Source organism: Mauremys mutica, chromosome 6 (genome assembly GCF_020497125.1).
Source record: "Mauremys mutica isolate MM-2020 ecotype Southern chromosome 6, ASM2049712v1, whole genome shotgun sequence".
NCBI lineage: Eukaryota > Metazoa > Chordata > Testudines > Geoemydidae > Mauremys > Mauremys mutica.
The window spans coordinates 131,762,255-131,784,796 of record NC_059077.1 but is presented as its reverse complement, the minus strand read 5'-3'; the positions used below and the strand labels follow the sequence as shown (position 1 = coordinate 131,784,796).

Below are 22,542 nucleotides of genomic sequence, written 5' to 3'. Positions count from 1 at the left end.
TGTGGTGTTTCTCCAACGAGATGCCGCATTGTTTCCCTCCTTTATTAAAAGGATTTTGCTACACTCGGACTCTGTGCTTGCGAGTGGGGAAGTATTGCCTCCTGGAGGCGCCCGGGGGGGTGGTATGTAATTGTCCCCAGTCACTGGGTGGGGGCTCGAGCCGGTTTTGCATTGTGTTATTGAAACGGAACCCCTGGATACTGAACCCGGCCCTTGTTGCTGCCAACTAAGAGGGGCAGAAGGGTTACACTTGCATTCACTCATGCATGTCAGATATACAAAATGGCTGCCTGGCCCAGAATGGGGCCAGAAATGTCCCGCCTTTAGGGTCAGTGCCAGCAGCTCAGAGCCACCCATGGGAGACAGTCAATCTGGGAGTCATTGGGCTTGTGGTTGACCTCAGCCAGTGTAGGGGGAGGCTCTGAGCAGGGCTGTGGGGAGCAAGAGGTGTGCACGGCCGGGGGGGCAATGCTGGTTTATGTCCAAACTTCCCTGTGATACAGCAGAACTGAAAGCAAGTGAGAGATCCACCGATATTATTGGGAGCTAAGAAACAGGAAGCTGTGTTGGGGCTCAGCCCCTGTGAACACCCCCTTGACCCGCCCAAGTGGGGTGAGCATCCCAGATGGTGGAGTCTCCCATTAGCCTGGCTCCCAGACCAGAGGCAGTATCCAAACCCCAGTGATACTAACACCCACAGTGACTGTACTGCAGCACAGGGAAAACGTCACAGGCCTCAGAGCCTTGGTCCCTACCCCCAGGGGAGGAGACTAAGCAAAATAGTTCCCAGAAATGTTGTAAACAGCCCAGTGACTTGCAAAAGCACAGAAAATACAGGGGTTGGGTCATTGTCCACCTGTGCTTAGAGCAGGACTCCTGGGTTCTATCCTCTGCTCTGGGAAACAAGTGGGGTCTAGTGGGTTAGTGCAGGGGGCTGGGAGCCAGGACCCCTGGGTTCTATCCCTATATTTGCTGCTTCTATGGCAAATCACTGTCCTCTGTGCCTCTCTCCCCAGCCACAAACTGGGGGCAGTGATGCTGCAGAAGTGCCAGGGATCAGGCCTGGCTTTACCATGAGGTGAACTGAAGCAGCCACCTAAACTGCCAGATGGGGGCGGGGGGAAGGGGGCACCACTAGGACCCAGAGTGTAGAAAATTGTGTCTGGTGCTGGTGCATATGTATTCTCTCTGCTCTAGATGCACAGAGATGGTGGAGTGCTGTGCTGGAGGAAGGAGGGCACGAGAGACATAACAGGCAGGCAGGAGAAAAGGTGAGAGGGAATAACAGAAAGCAACAGGAGCTGCAGGGAGAGAGAGGAGGAGGCGCCTCTTATGTACCTCTCGAGCACCCCCAGGAGTCTGGACTGATTCACACCAGCTTCTCAGGGAGCTTCCTATTTCCTGCTGCTTCCCTGAACCCACTTGAGGAGAACAGGCAGCCAGCTGAAGTAGTAGGAGCCAGTTGGCCCTTAAGATGCTGATATCTTCCCTCACTCAGGCCCTGCTACCAGCCTGCTTATTTGTCCCCTTCAAGTGAGTGTTGAGAGCCACTCTAGCTGGCACAGAACAGCAGTCATGAGTGGAAGAAGAAAACGCCCCTCTGGGGCAGCATTCAGAAAAAGAAAGAAAGCAAAGGAAGCTTTTCTGTCTAAGCAGGAAGGAGCTCTCCTGAGATACACAGACACCAATGTTCACAGTGAGCCTTCTGGCCCCAGTGAGGATGTGAGTGGTGAGGAGATGCCTGATCTTCCAGTAAGTCAGAGTGCAGGTGACCTGGCAGCTACTGCAGCATCCATATCGCCATCTCAGATGGATGTAACCATGCACATTCCTGAAGAAAAGCGTAGATCAGAGAAGAGTGTGGTGGAGGCGCAAGAAACAGCTGCTGCTGAGTTTAGTTTAGTTCCTTAAGTCTAGATGATCCAGGACTGTGGACCCACTTGAGCAGTAGCCTGAGGGACTTCCTTGTACTGCATGGGCCACAGCTAGTGAAAAACGTCATGTTCTTCTTCGAGTGGTTGTTCATGTCCATTCAAAGTAGGTGTGCGCGTGCTGCGTGCACACCAGTCGGAAGATTTTCCCCTAGCAGCGTCCGTAGGGTTGGCCCTGGCGCCCCCTGGAGTGGCGCCACTATGGCGCCCTATAAAGGGGCCTGCCGACCCTCCACCCCCTCAGTTCCTTCTTACCGCCGGTGATGGCTAGCTGGAACTTCTCTTGCGCATAGCAAGTTAGCAGTGTCCTATCCTTGTGTATAGTCCATGTATATAGTTGTGTTATAGTTAGTTTACTTAGATTATTGTATATAGTTCTTCGTAGTTGGGGGTCCCCCCCGCAAGTCTTCGTCGCCCGCTGGGGCATGCCCGGGTCCCCTGGGTTTAAACTCTGCAAGGACTGTGGGAAATTCATGCCCAAGAGTGACCCGCACTCTGCTTGTTTGAGGTGCCTCAGAGAGAACCTCCAAAAGGACCGGTGCTCTATCTGCAGAGGCTTCTGCCCGAGAACTCTCAAAGACAGAGCTCAAAGACTTAGAGTCCTCCTGATGAAGGTTGCCCTGAAGCCACCCTTGGACCCGGAACCGGCCGAGGCGGTGCCCAGCACGTCTTCCTCGGTGCGGAGCGCCCCGGCACCGACATCAGGACTTAGGGCCCAGCCCAAGTCGTCTAAAACCTGGCACCGGACGGAGTCAGGTCATAGGAAGTCAGCCTCAGTACGGCACCGCTCACCGTCGCCGGTGCCTGCCAAGAAGAGAAATCCGGTGAGGGAATGGTCACCCCACCAGGATCCGAGGCCAACGCCGTCCGCGGGTGGCAAGCGGACAGGCTGGGCTACAGCCCTCGGCTGCTCTGTCGACTCCCGCACCGCAGAGCGGGTGGTGGAGTCCGGACCGGACTAGATCCCCGGACCTCAGCGGAGACTTGCGCCTCCCTTCAACGCCAGAAGCGTTCGAGGCGGCCTCAGACTTGATGGGACTCTCGGCACCTGCCTCCCCGCACCGTAGGGAGTTGCCTACCGCGGCCTGTCCCCCGGTACAATCAAGGGGCAAGCCGGCCATGCTGTCACCTCCCTCCCCACACCGCGCCGCTAAGGTGGCACCGGACCAGATAAGAGGCTCCCCACCGCCTCAGCACCGCTCTCCAATGGCCAACCAGCGGGAGGGTCAAGGGTTTCAGGGGTCAACACCAAAGAGCAGGGACGCTAAAAGACTCGACCTCTTTGGTAGGAAGGTGTATTCCACGGCAGGCCTACAACTCTGCATTGCCAATCAACAGGCAATTGTAAGCCGATATGGTCATAACACGTGTTCGGCCATGTCGAAGTTTATGTAGCTCCTTCCCCAGGACTCGAGGTCAGAGGTTTTGGCCCTAGTGGAGGAGGGGAAGCTGATCTCCCGGGCCTCTCTCCAGGCTGCCTTAGATGCGGCGGACTCAGCCTCGCGCACCCTGGCCACGGGCCTGGTCATGCGGCGGGGAGCCTGGCTCCAGGTCTCGGGCCTGCCCTATGAGGTCCAGCAGACAATCCAAGACCTCCCCTTCGAGGGGCAGATGTTATTCTCAGAAAAGACAGACAAACGTCTGCATAGCCTAAAGGACTCGAAGGCCATGCTCCGCTCGCTGGGCCTGCATACCCCTGCGACCCAGCGCAGGCAGTTCAGGCCGCAGACGGCCCCACGCCCCTACCAGCCTCAGACTTGCCAGGAGCTGGGGCGCAGGCGGGGCAGAAATATCAGGAGGCATCACCAACGCCACCCCTCCGGCCAGACGTCCGGTCAATCCAGACCACCATCAGGGCCTAGACCCCCTATTTGATGGTACGGTCAAGGGCGACCTACATATCGAGACTCTGGATCCTTCTACCCCTACCTTTGAGTCACGTCTGTCCCCCTTCTACCGTGCCTGGTCCCGAATCATGTCGGACAGCTGGGTGCTCCACACTGTAGAGAGGGGATATTCTATCCAGTTCTCCTCCCTCCCGCCCCACCAGCCCCCCTCCCCGTCCCTCTTCAGGGACCCATCTCACGACCAACTTCTAATTCAAGAAGTGCAGTCCCTCACGCAGGCGGGGGCGGTGGAGGAAGTCCCTCGGGAGCTCAGGGGCAAAGGCTTCTACTCCCGGTATTTCCTAATACCAAAGGCGAAAGGGGGCCTGAGACCCATCCTAGACTTGCGACGGCTGAACAAGTTTGTGCGAAAGCTCAAGTTCCACATGGTCTCCCTGTCCTTGATTATTCCCTCCCTGGATCCAGGAGATTGGTATGCCGCCCTCGACTTAAAGGACGCTTATTTCCACATTGCCATAATTCCCCGACACCGTCGGTACCTCAGGTTTGTCGAGGCCGACGCCCATCTGCAGTTCACGGTGCTCCCGTTCGGCCTGTCAGCTGCTCCAAGGGTCTTCACGAAGTGCATGGCAGTCGTGGTGGCCTTCCTGGGCAGGCAGGGCATCCAGGTATTCTCCTACCTGGACGACTGGCTCATAAAGGGCCGCCCCAAGGAGCAGGTGGAGACCCAGGTGTTGTTCATCAGGCGGATCTTCCTCGATCTCGGCCTCCTCTTGAATGAAGCCAAGTCCACCCTGTCTCCGACGCAATGAATAGAGTTCATAGGAGCAGTTCTGGACTCCACCCACGCCAGAGCGTACCTGCCGGAATCCAGGTTCCGTGTGATTTCCGAGCTCATCCTCGGACTACACTGCACCCCGATTACCACGGCGTGAGTTTGCCTCCAGCTGTTGGGTCACATGGCGGCGTGCACCTATGTGGTAGACCATGCCAGACTCCGGCTTCGCCCGCTACAGTCCTGGTTAGCGACAGTTTATCGCCCGGCCAGGGACCCCTTGGACTCGTGGTGTCCATTCCCCGCTCGGTGCTGAGCTCGCTGCGGTGGTGGCTCGACCCGCAGAAAGTGTGCATGGGTGTCCCCTTTGCTGCCCCTCAGCCCTCCCTCTCCCTGGTAACGGATGCCTTGGATCGGGGTTGGGGAGCGCACCTGGGACACCTCAGGATGCAGGGCTTGTGGTCGCCGGAGGACCTTGAGTTGCATATCAATGTCAGGGAGCTGAGAGCGGTTCGCCTGGCTTCTGGTCCCACCTGGCCGGCAGATGTGTTTCAGTCCTCTCGGACAACACGGCGGCAGTCTTTTATATCAACAAACGGGGGTGCACGCTCCTCTCCCCTGTGCAGGGAAGCCCTCGCGCTGTGGGATTTCTGTGTCCACAATGCTACCTACCTGACGGCGTTCTACCTTCCGGGGGAGCAGAACGGTTTGGCGGACACCCTTAGCCGCTCGTTCCGGGGTCACGAGTGGTCCCTCCGACGGGACGTGGTACGCTCAATTTTCCGGCTCTGGGGCTTTCCCCAGTTAGACCTGTTCGCCTCGAGGGAAAACAGAAAGTGCCGACAGTTCTGCTCGCTCCTGGGCCAGTCAGGGGTCTCTGTCGGATGCCTTCCTACAGTCTTGGGGGGTCGGTCTGCTCTACGGCTTTCCTCCAATCCCCCTGATACACAGGGTGATTTTGAAGATTCGCAGGGATCACGCGCGGGTAATCCTGATAGCTCCGGCGTGGCCACGCCAACATTGGTACACGTCACTCCTGCACATGTCCGTTCAGGCGCCCCAGACGCTGCCCCTGCTCCTGGACCTGATCATGCAGGACCGGGGCTCCCTCCGCCACCAGAACCTCAAGTCCCTTCACCTCACAGCATGGATGCTCCGGGGCTGAACCCGGTGGAGATGCAGTGCTCCCAGCAGGTCAGACAAGTGCTGCTCGGTAGTAGGAAACCGTCAAGTAGGGCCACCTACCCGGCCAAATGGAAGCGCTTCTCCATATGGTCGGGTCAGCGAGGTCACAATCCGCTGGGGGTCCCAATCCCCATCGTCCTAGACTATTTGCTCCACCTCAGACAACTGGGCCTCTCCCTCTCTCCTCGATTTGTGTTCACTTGGCGGCCATCTCGGCTTTTCATCCGGGAGAGGGGGGTACCTCGGTGTTTGCACACCCGCTGGTCGGGCGTTTCCCCAAAGGTATGGACAGGCTATTCCCGCATGTTCGTCAGACAGCCCCTGCCTGGGACCTGAATCTGGTCCTCTCCGCCCTCCCGGGACCTCCCTTTGAGCCTCTGGCTTCATGCTCCCTGTTGTACTTGTCGTACAAGACCGCCTTCCTGGTGGCAATCACCTCGGCCAGGAGGGTGTTGGAGCTCAGGGCGTTAACATCCGAGCCCCCGTACACTGTCTTATATAAGGACAAGGTCCAACTTAGACCTCACTCAGCTTTCCTACCCAAGGTCGTCTCACAGTTCCACATGGGTCAAGATATTTTTCTCCCGGTGTTTTATCCGAAACCACACTCTTCCAATGAGGAGTGGCAGTTACATTCCCTGGATGTCCGCAGGGCCTTGGCTTTTTACATCGAGCGTACCAAGCCGTTCAGACTCTCAACTCAGCTCTTCATCGCAGTGGCGGATAGGATGAAGGGGCTCCCGGTCTCCTCTCAGCGCATCTCTTCATGGATCGCGACCTGCATCCGGGAATGCTATCATATAGCTAAGAACCCGTCCCTCTGGTCACAGCCCACTCCATTAGGGCGCAGGCCTCCTCTGCGGCGTTCCTGGCTCAGATCCCGACTCAGGAGATTTGTAGAGCGGCCACGTGGTCCTCCATCCACACGTTCTCGTCACACTACACCATCACACACCAGGCTAGGGATGATGCAGCCTTCGGTTGTGCAGTACTCCAGTCAGCAGTGATCTCCAACCCCCCACCTAAGGTTAGGCTTGTGAGTCACCTACTTTGAATGGACATGAACAACCACTCGAAGAAGAAAAAACGGTTACCCACCTTTTAGTAACTGTTGTTCTTCAAGATGTGTTGTTCATGTCCATTCCAATACCCACCCTCCTGCCCCTCTGTCGGGGTGCCGGCAAGAAGGAACTGAGGAGGTGGAGAGTCGGCGGGCCCCTTAATAGGGCGCCAGGGCCGATCCTACGGACGCTGCTAGGGAAAAATCTTCCGGCTGGCGTACACGCGGCGAGTGCACACCTACTTTGAATGGACATGAACAACACATCTCGAAGAACAACAGTTACTAAAAGGTGAGTAACCGTTTTTTCCCCAAAGACAATGAAAATAGAGGTTTCCATCCAACACATTAGTGACGTGAAATCCCCAATGGTGACAAAGTGGAGAGGCCATGACTTACGTACTCAAAAACCCAGAATGCTGCATACTGTTTTTGTTGCAAACTCTTCCAGTCTAATGTTCTCGCCACATTGGGTTCTGCAGGAACAAAGGACTGGAAAAACCATAGAATCATAGAATATCAGGGTTGGAAGGGACCTCAGGAGGTCATCTAGTCCAACCCCCTGCACAAAGCAGGACCAATTCCCAACTAAATCATCCTAGCCAGGGCTTTGTCAAGACTGACCTTAAAAACCTCTAAGATGGAGATTCCACCACCTCCCTAGGTAACCCATTCCAGTGCTTCACCACTCTTTGAGTGAAAAAGTTTTTCCTAATATCCAACCTAAACCTCCCCCACTGCAACTTGAGACCATTACTCCTTGTTCTGTCATCTTCTACCACTGAGAACAGTCTAGATCCATCCTCTTTGGAACCCCCTTTCAGGTAGTTGAAAGCAGCTATCAAATCCCCCCTCATTCTTCTCTTCTGCAGACTAAACAATCCCAGTTCCCTCAGCCTCTCCTCATAAGTCATGTGCTCCAGCCCCCTAATCATTTTTGTTGCCCTCCGCTGGACTCTTTCCAATTTTTCCACATCCTTCTTGTAGTATGGGGCCCAAAACTGGACACAGTACTCCAGATGAGGCCTCACCAATGTCGAATAGAGGGGAATGATCACATCCCTCGATCTGCTGGCAATGCCCCTACTTATACAGCCCAAAATGCCATTAGCCTTCTTGGCAACAAGGGCACACTGTCGACTCATATCCAGCTTCCCGTCCCCTAGGTCCTTTTCTGCAGAACTGCTTCCTAGCCATTCGGTCCCTAGTCTGTAGCAGTGCATGGGATTTTTCCGTCCTAAGAGCAGGACTCTGCACTTGTCCTTGTTGAACCTCATCAGGTTTCTTTTGGCCCAGTCCTCTAATTTGTCTAGGTCCCTCTGTATCCTATCCCTACCCTCCAGCGTATCTACCACTCCTCCCAGTTTAGTGTCATCTGCAAACTTGCTAAGGGTGCAGTCCACGCCATCCTCCAGATCGTTAATGAAGATATTAAACAAAACCGGACACAGGACCGACCCTTGGGGCACTCCACTTGAAACCGGCTGCCAACTAGACATGGAGCCGTTGATCACTATCCGTTGAGCCCGACGATCTAGCCAGCTTTCTATCCACCTTATACTACAATCGTCCAGCCCATACTTCTTTAACTTGCTGGCAAGAATACGGTGGGAGACCGTATCAAAAGCTTTGCTAAAGTCAAGGAATAACACATCCACTGCTTTCCCCTCATTCCCCAATTATCTCCTCATAGAAGGCAATTAGGTTAGTCAGGCATGACTTGCCCTTGGTGAATCCATGCTGACTGTTCCTGATCACTTTCCTCTCCTCTAAGTGCTTCAGAATTGATTCCTTGAGGACCTGCTCCATGATTTTTCCAGGGACTGAGGTGGGTAGAAATGTGGCATGCCATGAGAAGGCAGCAAATCACCAGAGAGCATTCCATACGTGGAAAGAGCTTGAGATGAGACTAAGGTTAAAGGCCACCATAGATGATCAGCATCAAGAGAAGATTGCATCAGAGTCTCTTTACTGGCAAAATGTTCTGAAAAGCCTCATTGCCATTGTGAGCGTGCTTGCTACCCAGAACCTAGCACTGCATGGCACTTCAGCTCATCTGTATGTGCCAAACAATGGAAACTTCCTTAAAATTGCAGCGCTGATGGCGGAGTTTGATGCTGTACTCCAGGAGCATCTAAGAAGAGTCACCACCCACGAAATGTATGCACACCACAACCTTGGAAAAACAATTCAAAATGAAATCATATAGTTACTGGCAACAAAAGTCAAACAGAAGATGGTGGCAGATCTGAAGTCAGCAAGACTCCCCTGGTCTGGGGAGCAGCCCCTGGGCAGGCCGGCCCCTGAGGTCTGTAAAGGCTCATTGGGATTTGCCCCTCAATCAGGGGCAGCTCTAGGCATTTTGCCGCCCCAAGCATGGCAGGCAGGCTGCCTCCGGCGGTTTGCCTGCGGAGGGTCTGCCGAAGCCGCGGGACCAGCGGACCCTCCGCAGGCAAACCACTGAGGCAGCCTGCCTGCCGCCCTCGTGGCGCCAGCAGAGCGCCCCCCGCGGCTTGCCGCCCCAACCACGCACTTGGCGTGCTGGGGCCTGGAGCCGCCCCTGCCCTCAATGAACCGATGTGTGTGTGTGTGGGTGCAAGGTGGAAGTTTCACCTGGGGCACAAAACATCCTTGCACCGGCCCTGCTCCTGTGACAGCCGAGTCAGCAGCAGGGCCGGGATTCGGGAAGGTCTCAGGCCTGGGGTGCGGGGGGTCAGACCAGATGAGCTGAGGGTGCCGGGGTGCACAGGGAGCAATGGGGGGGGCTGAGCGCCCCTGAGCCGAGCTGTGACCCCCCCCGTGTGCGATGGGAACCCTGGGAGCGGGGCCGGCTGGCCTGGGACCCCTGTCACAGAGACACCTGCAGCCAGGGCCCAGCCTCGCGCAGCGCCGCACGGGGCTGGGCCTGAACTGCCGCTCTGGTCATTACAGCCCCGGGGACAAGTTCCCCGCCCCAATTCCGCTACCCATTCGCCAACCCGCCCGGCCGGTTCTGCCCAGCGACCGGTGACGCAGGCGGGTCCGTGCGTCGCTATTGGTGGGCTGTTCCCCGCTCAGCCAATCCCCGCAGCGCAGAGGTTCCGCGGCCGGTAGCGGGGACTCGGGCGCCGGCAGCGCAGCGAGGTTCCCGGGCCCGGGCCGGGAGCGGCCGAGAGCGGGTCCATGGGCCGAGTCCTGCCGCGCTGCGGGGCGGCGCTGGGCCTGGCGCTGCTGCTGGGGGCTGTAGCCCTGCGGGGGGGCCACTCCCGTGAGTATCGGGGGGAGACCCCGGGCCGGGGGGGGCGGGGAGGGGGGAGCTGGGTGTCGGGGGGTGCGGGGAGGGGGGAGCTGGGTGCCGGGGGGGGGGGCGCTGGGTGCCGGGGGGTGCGGGGAGGGGGGAGCCGGGCCGTGGGGGTGAAGGGGGGGGAGCTGGGGGTCCGGGGGCAGCCGGGGGGGTACGGGGAGGGGGGAGCCGGGCCGGGGGGTGCGGGGGGGGGAGCTGGGTGTCGGGGGGCAGCCGGGGGGGGTACGGGGAGGGGGGAGCCGGGCCGGGGGGGCGCTGGGTGCCGGGCCGGGGGGGGGGAGCTGGGGGCCGGGCGGGAGCCGGGCCGGGGGCTGCTCTGGGCTCTCGTTATCCCGGCACCTCTGCACACACACCGCGCCCCCCCCCCCCCCCCAGCACTGAGCGGTCACTGACAGGGAACAGTGACGTTGCTATAGTGACTGGGGGGGTCCCGGCCCCCCTGTGCCAGGCGCTGCTGGGACAATGTGTGTAATGGGGGGGGGGGGGGCTGAGCGCCACTGACCCGAACTGTGACCCCTTCATCTAATGCCAACCGCCCCCAGCCAGGGGGTGCGGCACTGTTAGGACCAGCACCTATGGGTGCTGCACACGCTGACAAGCCCCTCGCAGCCCCGTGAGGCGCCCAGGCTGCGGGGAAATCCCCGGTTCCAGGAGCTGCCCAGGTAGGGTGACCAGACAGCAAATGTGAAAAATCGGGACAGGTGGTGGGGGGTAATAGGAGCCTATGTAAGAAAAAGACCCAAAAATCAGGACTGTCCCTATAAAATCAGGACATCTGGTCACCCTATGCCCAGGCTGTTTCATTCCCAGCGCCTCAGGGCAGTGTGGGGCTTTCAGACCTGATTCCTGTTTTGCTGAAGGTTAGTGAGAGGGAGTAAATTACCCTCCCCCCACCACCACCATAGACCAGGGTTAACTGAAGGGAAAAGGGTTCTTGGATCTCTGACCTTTAATGGCTCCCAGAAGGTTCTTCATGGAGGGTTTCAGCCCAGTGCCTGGAACTCCTGAGTGTGGCTTGTCCTTGGCTACATACAGCTGGGCTCTGTCAGCACCAGTCCAGTGACCCCACGGTCAGTGATGGGACGTGTTTGTAACAAGTCTAATTAGAGGTGTCAGCTTAGGGAGGGGTTGTGTCCGGTCTCTGATCGTGCATCCAGGGCAAGGGGAGTCCAAGGATCTTTGCATTAATCAGGTCTCCGTTTGGGTGCGAGCTCCCATTGCAGAGGGTGGAACAACTGCTGTGTTTGTGCTGTTGGGATCTCCTGTGACTGCCGGATAAAGAGCTTCAGGTGCCAGTAAGGTTGGGAGGGGCAGGCACAGGCACATCCTGCATTTCCTAGCATGGACTTGAATCTTCCATGGCCCCAGTCTTGGCCCAGAGTTCAGGGTGCGGCAGCAGCTCAGGCCCCAGGGAGCTCAGCAGCCCTTATCCAGCTGCATGAGGCTGCGGGTTGGCCTAGGGGGGTTTGTGTGAAGTGGTCTCAGGCATATTGTTGCCCTTGTGTCACCTCAGTAACAGGCTTGGTTTGAGGTAAACAGGCTTAGGCCTAGTGCAGCTTGGCCCTGCGGAGTTTAGTTAGGGGCCAGGAACAAAAGGGAAGTGGGGGTGGGTGGGTGTATGTGTGTGCGTGGCCAGAGAAGGATGTTGATGATGATCAGAGAGGGTCTGGGCCAAGTTCACATTCTCACTGGCTGGTTTGGCTTTTTTAATGCATTACATCCAGCACCAGCTCCCGTCGGTGCCTGGCTGGGCCTTTGTTGAAAGAAAAATCCTCTGTGCCCATTACATTAAAGGTGACCTGAGAAGGGGGAAATAGGGTGTCCATTTCTGTTGCTTCCTAAGGGATAGAAAAGACCTGAAAGGGTTTTTTCCCCTCCTTGTTTTATTCTTTCTCATTTGCCCTGTTTTGCTGGAGATCTCCTTGGAGTACCGGAGACTTGCAGTGGGAATTCTCAGTCCTCAAATGAAGGGCCCGGGGTGTTGAGTCTTTACCAAGGACAGCTTTTCTTTCTTCTGCTCGACAGGTGCCTGGTTTAAATGAGCCTTTGCTACACACAAATTTGCTGCGGTTTAATTAAACCGGTTTAGTTAAATGAGTGCAAACCCCTTTGTGGACCCTCTTATTTTCGCATAACCATGGCCTTTTTTCAGTTTACCTTAAACTGATTTCCCAGTAACTTACAACCTGAACTGAAAAAAGCTTCTCCTACATTGGAATACGAGTGTCCAGGTGGGGCTTTGTACAGTTTAACTGAATCACTTATGTTTAGTTATACTGGTGCAGCTCTCCATGTGGACAAGGCCTAGCCGACTTAAGGTAAACAGAAAAAAGCCATTCTTAAACTGGACACTTAGGTTTGAAACTGCCCACAGAGCATCTTGCATTGATTTAACTAAGCCAGTTTAACTCGCACCTTAATTTAAACAGGTGTGAATTTGTGTGTAGAGAAGGCCAAAATGTTAACAATGAAGTTTAAACAGGTGGAATAAACTTTTTAGGGCTGGTCTACATGAAGTGTTTGTACCACTTTTGTACAGTTTGAAACCATCCTAGCTAAGAGCTTGTCTACACTGGCAATTCACAGCACAGTAACTTGCTGGCTCAGGGGGGTGAAAAATCACCCCCCAGAGCACAGCAAATTTCAGTGCTGTAAAGCACCAGTGTAGCCAGGCTCCCAGCACTCGGAGCTATTCCCCTCGTCTCCCTGGTTTACCAGGAGTGCTGGGAGAGCTCTCTCCCCTGTGCTCGTGGGTGACCACACTGTTAGGTCAAAGCACGGCCGTGGGAGCGCTCCTGCGGCAGCATTTTCAACTCTCTAGTGTAGACTTAGCCTAAATCACCACTTGGGCTATGTCTCCACTGCTCACCTGACAGCTACAAGGCACTCAGTGTAGCCGCTCTTTGTCGGCAGGAGAGAGACCCCCGCTGAAAAAATAAAACCACCCCCAACGAGGGGTGATAGTTGTGTCGACAAAGTGCTGTCTGCACTAGCACTTTTCACTGGTAACACCTTTGTTGGTCAGGGTGTTTTTTTCACACCCCCGTGTAGCAAACATTTTACTGATGAAAGTGCAGTTCAGATATAGCCTTAGTGTGGACACAGTTATACTCAAGGCTTAAATTGCCATCGAGTATTTCCTGGAATGCCCCAAAGTTCCCTCTCTGTCCCCCCATTCAACAGCATCAGGCTGGAATCAAGGTCTGAAAATATTTACCTGTGCTCCACTTTGGACAGCTCCTGCTGAATTTAAGCCCTGGTTATACTCATACAGATTGTTCCCCTACAATTACAGCAATAAATTACATTGGTGTAAAGCACGGCTTTACCGATAGAACTGCACTCGCACTAGGGGGTTTATTTAACTATTTTGGTAAAAAGAAACAAACAAGAAAACTTAAATAGTTAAAAGCAGAACAAAAACTGGGTAGAGGTGGCATCAGCATTGGCAACCCTATCTTCCAGGATTGTCCTGAAGTCTCCAGGAATTAAAGATTATGTCATGTGATGAAACATCCAGGAATACGTTCAACCAAAATTGGCAATTACAATGAGTGTAATTGGTTCGGGGCAGGGACTGTCACTTGCTCTGTCTGTACAACACCCAGTACAGTGGAGCCCCAGCGTGATTAAGCTAGAATGTGCTACTATGACATGAAATAGTAATTCCTTCCCCTCTCATTTTCTCGGGTTACACGTCCTCCCCTCAAGTTCTCCAGCTGGCCATAGAGTCTTTCATGAAAAACAGGGCCAACAAGATGGGGATGTCTTGTGGGAAGAGCAAGCCAATTTAAAAAAGTAAACCTACCTGCCCTGCTATCGTCGTCATCATTATTTATTAGTGTTTTATGGCAGCACCCAGGCGCCTCAGTCCTGCTCCTGGACCCCCGTGTGCCAGGTGCTGTACAGGTACAAAAGAAAATACAGTCCCATCGGAGTATAAGACAGGCGACAATGGATGGATATAGATGGATGGGGCATTATAAGGAGCCAGCACTGGCCAGCGTGACAGGCTGTGGTCTCAGAGCACCAGTGTCCTAATATCAGAGGGATAGCTGTGTTAGTCTGGATTTCTAAAAAGCAACAAAGAGTCCTGTGGCACCTTAAGGACCTTTAAAGACTGTTAGTCTTTAAAATGCCCTAATAGTTATCTAAGTTTTTAGGCACCCTGGCAAAGGAGGCCATTGAAGAGGGTTTTGGAGCATGAGGTAGTTTTGCAGACATTTACCAGGAGCTCCTCCCAGGCGTGAGGGGCAGTATGGGACAAAAAGGGGCTTTTTTGCAAATGTAAAAAGTGGGTGATGGAGGCCGGCATCATGTGCAGATCGGAGGTGGGAGTCGACGTTTTGGTAGCAAATGAGAGATGACAGGTCAGATGGGGTTAGGCTGTGAAGGGCCTCACAGCTGAAATCAGGCAGTTTATATTTCATACAGTGGAGAAGGAGGAGCCAGTGGAGGGAGGCAAAGGGAGGTGACATGGTTCGATCAACGGGCTAGGAAATGATCTTTTCAGCATCTTCTGAATGGATCTAAGCGGGATGAGCCTGCGTTTGTCAAGGCCAGAGAAAAGGATGTTGCAGCAGTCGAGACACGAGATGCCGAGAGCCTGGAGCAGCGTTTTAGGTGTGGGAGTGGACAGGAAAGGCCACATCTTAGAGAGGTTCTGCAGAAAGAGTCAGCAAGATTTAGACATAACCTGGATGTGAGGACCTAGAGAGAGATCCGAGTCAAAGATGACGCCCAGGTTACGGTCCTAAGTGACAGGCAGGATGGTGGCGTTATCCACAGTGACTGACAAAGGAGGTAGCAGGGAGATCTTGGGGGGAAGATTGGGAACTCTGTTTTAACCACATGCAGCTTGAGCTGATGATGAGACATCCACAAGGAGCCATCAGAGAGACAGGCCAAGATTGTAGTTTGGGCAGAAAGAGACAAGTCTGGAGTAGATAGGTAGATCTGTGAGTCATCAGCATGGAGATGGTAGTTGAATTTGTGTTTGCAGATGACTTTGCCCAGAGATAAGGTGTAGAGGGAGAAGAGAAGGGGACCAAGGATGGAGTCCTGGTGGGGACAGAACCCCACAGAGGGCTGGAGGGGGGATGAGGAAGATCCTCTGATGGACATGGTGAAGGAGTGATTAGAGAGGTCAGTGGGGACAGAGTTAAGCCAAGGAGGACAAGAGTTTAAGAAGAGTGGTGAATGGTGCCAGAGGCGGCTGGCAAACCCAGGAGGGTGAGGATGGAGTGCTGAGTCTGAGTGCTAGCTAGGAAAAGGCATTACAGACTTTGGCAGGAGCGATTTCTGTGGAGCGCAAGGCGTGGCAGTCGGTGGGGTAGGGTCTAGGATGGAACCGGAGAACAGGAACTCCAGGCAGCAATTGCAGAGGCACATTCAATGAACTGAGAAATGAAGGGGAGAAGGGGCGGTAGCTGGGGAGGCAAATGGAGTCAAAGGTCTTTCTGATGGAAGACGCTAAAATGTGTTTGTGTTGTGAGGGCAAAGAGCCGGAGGAGAGTGAGAGGTTAAAGAGAAGAGGGAGGGAGGGAGGAGAGTGGGTTTAGGAGAAGAGCAGATGAGAAATGTTGGCATCTGTGAAGGAGAGGGAGGTGGGAATTGAAGGAAGGGAAGGCGCGGGGGGGAGAGGAGGGGGAAGGTCACATTTCATTGTGCGACAGGTGCAGTCACACAGCTCTAACCCCCTTAGGGTCACACTCTCCCATTGGAGTGAGCCGCTTGGCTTTACCTCCTCCTGGGACAGAACTTCAGAGCCTTCAGCACCCCGCTTCCTGCCATGAGCTCCCCTCAGTAACTCCACCAGAACCAGAGACCTGCACCCCCAAAGGGGACAATGTGCTCCCGACTTCCGGACGCGGGGGTGACTCTCAGCCAGCGCTGTACAAACAGGAGGGTTTGCTGGGTGTCTGGAACACAGCGTAGAAAATCTTTAGTTAACGTAGAGAATGGAAAGTTACAGCAAAGACCTGGGTCAGTCCAGAACCCAGAGCTCTCTCTCTAGTCCCAGTCCAGATGCTTCTCCTCCTTCCAGAAGCCCACACTTAACCCCAAGGGCCCCCGCCCGCCCCGTCCTTTGTTCTCGGCAAACACTGTCACCTGGCCTCCTCCTCAGCCCTTTGTTTCCCAGCTGGTCACAACCAGGCTTCCTGCAGAGGATGGGTCTCACTAGTTGCTAGGTTCCAAATGTCCGGGCAGTCCCCAGAAGCATGGGGCTAGTTTACTCTGCAGAGATCCAGGTGCGACTGATGCCAGGCATCAGTCACACCTGGCATCAGTCACACCTGGATCTCTGCAGAGTAAACAACCTTTCCCCTACCTCTCTAAGCATGCAGCTCATAGGGGAAACTGAGGCACACTCATTACAAATCATGGGGAGAGGTGATTGGTGGGTGATGCTGAGAAAAACCAGCTGATGGTTGGAGAGGGGGAATCCGCACCGGAGAGCTCAGAGAACAAGGCTTGGTGAACCCAAGTCCAGTGCATGGCCCTTTTGGAGAGTGGGGGAACTGACCCAGGGCGGCCAGGTGAATGCAGAGGGGAGGGTGAGGAGATGGGAGCAGAGGGTCGGATGGGCCATTGCCTTGGAAGCCGAAGTTACCGAGGATGAGTGTGGGAAGCTGAGGAAAGGAAGGGAGAGCTGGGGTGGGGATCAGAGAGGGTGATTGAGAGGCAGGAGTGGGATCAGACTCTGATCCATAGTGTTCTTGTTGCTCCCATCACTGCAGTGTCCAAGGGCTGGAGCTGTAAAGGGACAAAGGTGCCTAAATCACAGAATCAGGCCCCCTGGGGTTCACAGAGTCATCCCCACCCCCGGGCTGCTGCCAAGCCCTGTAGATGCCTGAACTCACTTGGCACCTCGGGATCTGTGTTCCTAACTCTGGGCTTGTGCCCCGCAGCTTCCCGTCAGGTGCCCGGATGCCTGAGCCCCAGAGCGATGCGTGGACCGAGGGACGACAGGTGTCCTCCACCTAACTCGTCTGGGGGCCCGATGCGGTGGGTGTGCTCAGGCCGCTTGCTGGATCTGACCCGCACATGAGCTCACGCAACAGTGTGGGAGGAGCCGAGTGGTTTGGGCATCACCTGGGGTGAGGGAGACTCCTGGTTCCAGGCCTCCTCTGACCAATCCCCAACTAAATCATCCCAGCCAGGACTTTGTCAAGCGTGACCTTAAAAACCTCCACTACCTCCCTAGGGAACCCATTCCAGTGCTTCACCACCCTCCTAGTGAAAAAGTTTTTCCTAATGTCCAACCTAAACCTCCCCCTCTGCAACTTGAGACCATTACTCCTTGTTCTGTCATCTGGTACCACTGAGAACAGTCTAGATCCATCCTCTTTGGAACCCCCTTTCAGGTAGTTGAAAGCAGCTATCAAATCCCCCCTCATTCTTCTCTTCTGCAGGCTAAACAATCTCAGTTCCCTCAGCCTCTCCTCATAAGTCATGTGCTCCAGCCCCCTAATCATTTTCGTTGCCCTCCGCTGGACTCCCTCCAATTTATCCACATCCTTCTTGTAGTGTGGGGCCCAAAACTGGACACAGTACTCCAAATGAGGCCTCACCAGTGCTGAGTAGAGGGGAATGTTCACATCCCTCGATCTGCTGGAAATGCCCCTACTTATACAACCCAAAATGCCATTAGCCTTCTTAGCAACAAGGGCACACTGTTGACTCATATTCAGCTTTTCATCCACCGTAACCCCTAGGTCCTTTTCTGCAGAACTACTGCCCAGCCATTCGGTCCCTAGTCTGTAGCAGTGAATGGAATTCTTCCGTCCTAAGTGCAGGACTCTGCACTTCATAGAATCATAGAATCTCAGGGTTGGAAGGGACCTCAGGAGGTCATCTAGTCCAACCCCCTGCTCAAAGCAGGACCAAACCCAACTAAACCCAACTTGTCCTTGTTGAACCTCATCAGATTTCTTTTGGCCCAATCCTCTAATTTGTCTTTGAGCAGGGCATTGGACTAGATCAGTGGTCCCCAACCTTTTTGTCTGGCAGGCGCCAGACGAAGGACTGGGGCGGCGGTGGAGCATCCGCCAAAATGCCGCCGAATTTCGGCAGCATTTCAGCAGCGACGCCTCTTGATGACGCCACTTGCCGCCAACAAGCGATGTCATCGAAAGGCGTTGCCGCTGAAAGGCTGCAGAAATTCGGCGGCAACGCCGAAATGCCGCGGAAATTCAGCGGCATTTCGGCAGATGCTCTACCGCTGGCCAGGACGTGGGCGCATTGATGGCGCCCGTGGATACCGCATTGGGGACCCCTGGACTAGATGATCTCCTGAGGTCTCTTCCAACCCTAATCTTCTATGATTCTGTGATCTTACAAAACTGGGTGACTGGGCAACAAAAGAGTAGGTGAAATTCAGTGTGGATATGTGCAAAGTAATGCACAATGGAAAACATAATCCCAACTATACATATAAAGTGATGGGGTCTAAATTAGCTGTTACCACTCGAGAGATCTTGGAGACATTATAGATAGTTCTCTGAAAACATGCACTCAGTGTGCAGTTTCAGAGGGGTATCCGTGTTAGTTTGTTTCAGCAAAAACAACGTTTAAAGACTAACAAATTTATATGGGCATAAGCTTTCATGGGCTGGAACCCACTTCGTCAGATGCATACACGAAAGCTTATGCTCAAATAAATGCATTAGTCTTTAAGGTACCACAGGGCTCCTCGCTTTTCAATGCGCAGTGGCCATCAAACAAGCTAACTGAATGTTGAGAATCATTATGAAAGGGATTGATAATAAGACAGAAAATATCATATTGCCACATCTTGAATACTGCGTGCAGATGTAGTCATCCCATCTGAAAAAAGATATATCGGAATTGGAAAAGGTACAGAAAAGGGCAACAAAAATGATTAGGGGTATGGAATGGCTGCTACATGAGGAGAGTGTAATAAGATTGGAAGTTTTCAGCTTGGAAAAGAGACGACTAAGGGAGATATGATGAACGTCTATAAAATCAAGACTAAGGCTATGTTTTTTTCACAGAGGTCACAGAATTCACGGAATCTGTGACTTCCAGCAAACTCCATGACTTCAGCCCGTGGCGGCCGAAGCTGTGGGGTCCCCCTGCCACCTGTAGTAGCCGGGAGTGGTGGGGGGGCTCCGTGGGCTGTGGGGGGACCAACCACTCCCAGTTGCTGTGGGCGGCAGGGGGACCCCGGAGCTCTGAGTGGCCTGCAGTTGCCTAGTCCCTGCAGGTGGTATGTGGGTCACGCAGCTGAGCTCCCCATTTTGCCATGGATATTTTTAGTAAAAGTCACAGATAGGTCACAGCTTCCATGAGCTTTTCTTTGTTGCCCGTGACCTGTACAGGACTTCTACTAAAAATATCCATAACAAAATCATAGTCTTCATCATGACTGGTCTGGAGAAAGTGAATACCCAAGTGTTAGGTACCCCTTCGTGTAACACAAGAACCTGGGAGCAGCAGATGAAATTAATAGGCAGCAGGTCTAAAACAAACAAAAGGAAGTATTTCTTCACACAATACACAGTCAGACAGTGGAACTCTTTGCCAGAGGATGTTGTGAAGGTCAAGGCTATAACATAATTCAAAAAAGAACTAGCTGAGTTCATGGAGGATAGGTCCATCAATTGCTATTAGCCAGGATGGGCAAGGATGGATCACTTGATGGTTACCTGTTCTGTTCATTCCCTCTGGGACACCTGGCACTGGCCACTGTTGGAAAACAGGAGACTGGGCTAGATGGACCTTTGGCTTGACCCAGTATGGGCCGTTCTTATGTTCTGAATAAATTATAGTAAATTGTGTGCACAGCCGGTGTCCTGGCTCCCACCTGTAGCTTGGACACATCCCTCTGCCCACCTTGCCTTCCCCAGCTTCAGCTCCTGCATCTCCTGTCCCCCGGTCCTCCTGCCCCACACTCTCCCATAACACACCCTTCCTTTTTGCCACAGGGCACTCCAGCCCTGGCCCTCCTCCTGGGCCCCCTTTCCTTCCTCACGCTCTCCTGTACCCCCAGTACACTCTCCCCATATGCTCCCCTACTCCTCACACATGCTGCAGCCCCTCTGTACCTCCCCACCCCTTCCCCTCCTCACTCCCCCTCCAGCCCTGCCTCCCTTTCTCCTTCTACCCCACCATCTCTTTCTCTCCGGTCAGGCCGTTCTGTGAGCCCTTTCCCAGGTCTCCCTCCCACAGGAGCACTCCTGAGGGCTGGCGCCGCCTCTCGTGTATTGCCAGGGGCTCCCTGGCAGGGTCAGGTTGGATCTGACTCCCTCCTCCCCCCACCAGGCCTGCACTCCAGGCGCGTATTGGACACGGTGGTGTCGGAGCCCGGCCCGGGGCTGCCCTGGTTCAGCCGTGTTGTGTTCGTGGACGATCAAGTCATCTATGTCTACACCAGCGGGATGCAGAGGGCGGAGCCCCGCACAGTGTGGATGGCGCAGAACGAGGGTCCGGAGTTCTGGGACGAGATGACCTGGTGGGCACAGCGCCAGCAGAAATGGTACAACGTGAGTCTGAACACCCTGAGTCAGCTCTACAACCAGAGCAAGGGTGAGTGAAGGACATGACCTGACCTAGGGATGCAGGGACATGGGGTGTGGGGGGGTGCAGTTGATGTAAACAGGGTGAAGGGACACAGGGATGCGTGTTGGAGATTTGGGGGGAGGAACAGAGCCCAGAGGGGCATTTTCTCGATGGAGTCAGTATGAATGTGGGGGACAGAGGGGCATGGGGTGGGGGGAGGGGCTGCAGGATGGAGGGTCCATGCGAAAGACATTTTCTGACACCTTCCAAAGTGGGACTCTCATACTGTTCCCTCCCCAAACACCCCAGATTTCTGCTACCAATCCCACTTGCAGCTGCCCCTGCCCCCATGTGTGGTTATTTCCTGGGCAGAGTGACAGAGGTGAGAAAGCCAGAAGTTCCCATCAGACTCTGCTAATCTGGCCTCCTGGTGACCCAGGCCAGAGAATCGCACCCAGTGATTCCTGCACGGAGGGGTTTATTCCTCCCGGCTACGACAGTGACACTGTCGGACCCTATAGCTAGAACAAGGCTCTGAGACGTCTTGTCTCAATTACCAGACACTGAGTGATGGGGAATCCCAATATCGACAGCCCCAAGTGTTCAGACATCACGAGTCAGGACCCCAAAATCCTGAATTTGACTTAAATGTTGTGAGTATTTTGGGAATAATATTGGAGGTTATTTTTATTTACCCTCTGGTTTGAGCCTGTAGGAGACACATTTCTAGGGTTTTCCCTGCTCCTAGGAGAACTAGAAGTTACTGCTGTAAGAAAAGAGAGCTGAGACTCTCCTCTAATCCCATGAGTCCAGGAACTGGGGATTTAATAAAATCACCTGCTATCATGAGACGCACAGTAAAGTCACAGGAGCAGGCAGTGCTGCATTCACCCAGCCCTCGGGGGAAGCTGCTCACCGGTGAGCCTCCTTAGAATCATAGAATCTCAGGGTTGGAAGGACCTCAGGTCATCTAGTCCAACCCCCTGCTCAAAGGGGAACAAATCCCATGACTGATTTTTGCCCCAGATCTCTAAATGACCTCCTCAAGGATTAAACTCACAACCCTGGGTTTGGTAGGCCAATGCTCAAACCACTGAGCTATCTCTCCCCCCATTGTTCGCTTTGTGTTGTTTCCAGAGTGAGTTTACTGAAGGTCAAATTCCTCCTCACTCCTGAGGAGGAGGGTCTGACATGGATTTGGGCTGGAGAGTTAGTTAAAGAATCAGCCCTGTAATGTGCGGAGACTCCCGGGCTTCCTTACTCCTGGCAGCACAAACCTCAGCACGTGTCCCCTGGTTGGAGCCCCCGGTGTCAGGCAGGTTCCCCTGCACACTGTCGATAGATGTGTAAAGAGCTGTTCTTCCTTGTGGCGATGCGAGACCCACTGGTGTGCCTCCTGCTGATCGTCCTGGGAATTAGCTCTGTTTCCAGCTCCGGAGCGCTCTCTGCAGGCTGGTGTCTTACCTGTCGCTGGCCCCGATGCTCCTTCTCTCAGGGTTCTGCCCTCTGCAGTACCCCACAGTCTCTCAGTCTCCCCTCCTGGGGAACCCTCAACCCTCTATCCCCACCTCGCCTCAGTCTACGGCTGCTGCCAGTCACCCTCTAGCTCCCCCTCACTGGGGCAGATTGCAGTATACGAGCCATTCATCATTGGCAAAGTGGGGGTTGGACCTGCTGCCTTCGCCTACCCTGGGTTGCACCTCTGCAACCCCAGTACCCAGCCTGGCCTCTCACAAGGCCTGCAGCCTGGGGGTTTTCCAGGCTGGAGCTTCCCAGCTCCTCTCAGCTTCCCCCAGCCCTGCTCCACTCCTGGTACCTTGCTTAGCTCCCCCACAGCAAGGCCCATCTCTCTCAACAGCCAGAGAGAGACTGCGTGAGCTCCTGGCCCACAGGCTTTTATAAGGCCAGCTGGGGCCTGATTGGGGCGTGGCCTCAGC

The 22,542-nt window shown here is 54.5% G+C and overlaps 1 protein-coding gene across 2 annotated transcripts in view; it reads left to right on the top strand.

Annotated features, from left to right (window-relative positions):
* The window catches only part of LOC123372400 (class I histocompatibility antigen, F10 alpha chain-like), a 74,444-nt gene that overhangs the window by 14,955 nt on the left and 36,947 nt on the right, over positions 1 to 22,542 (top strand). The window contains exons 1-2 of one of the 2 annotated variants that reach the window (XM_045020462.1): positions 9,919 to 10,045; positions 20,369 to 20,632. The exons of the other annotated variant lie outside the window; for it this stretch is intronic. Of the exons in view, the coding sequence (XP_044876397.1) occupies positions 9,961 to 10,045; positions 20,369 to 20,632 (349 nt within the window). The 5' untranslated portion in view covers positions 9,919 to 9,960. Of the gene's footprint in view, positions 1 to 9,918; positions 10,046 to 20,368; positions 20,633 to 22,542 lie in introns of those variants that run through there. 2 annotated transcript variants of the gene reach the window in all.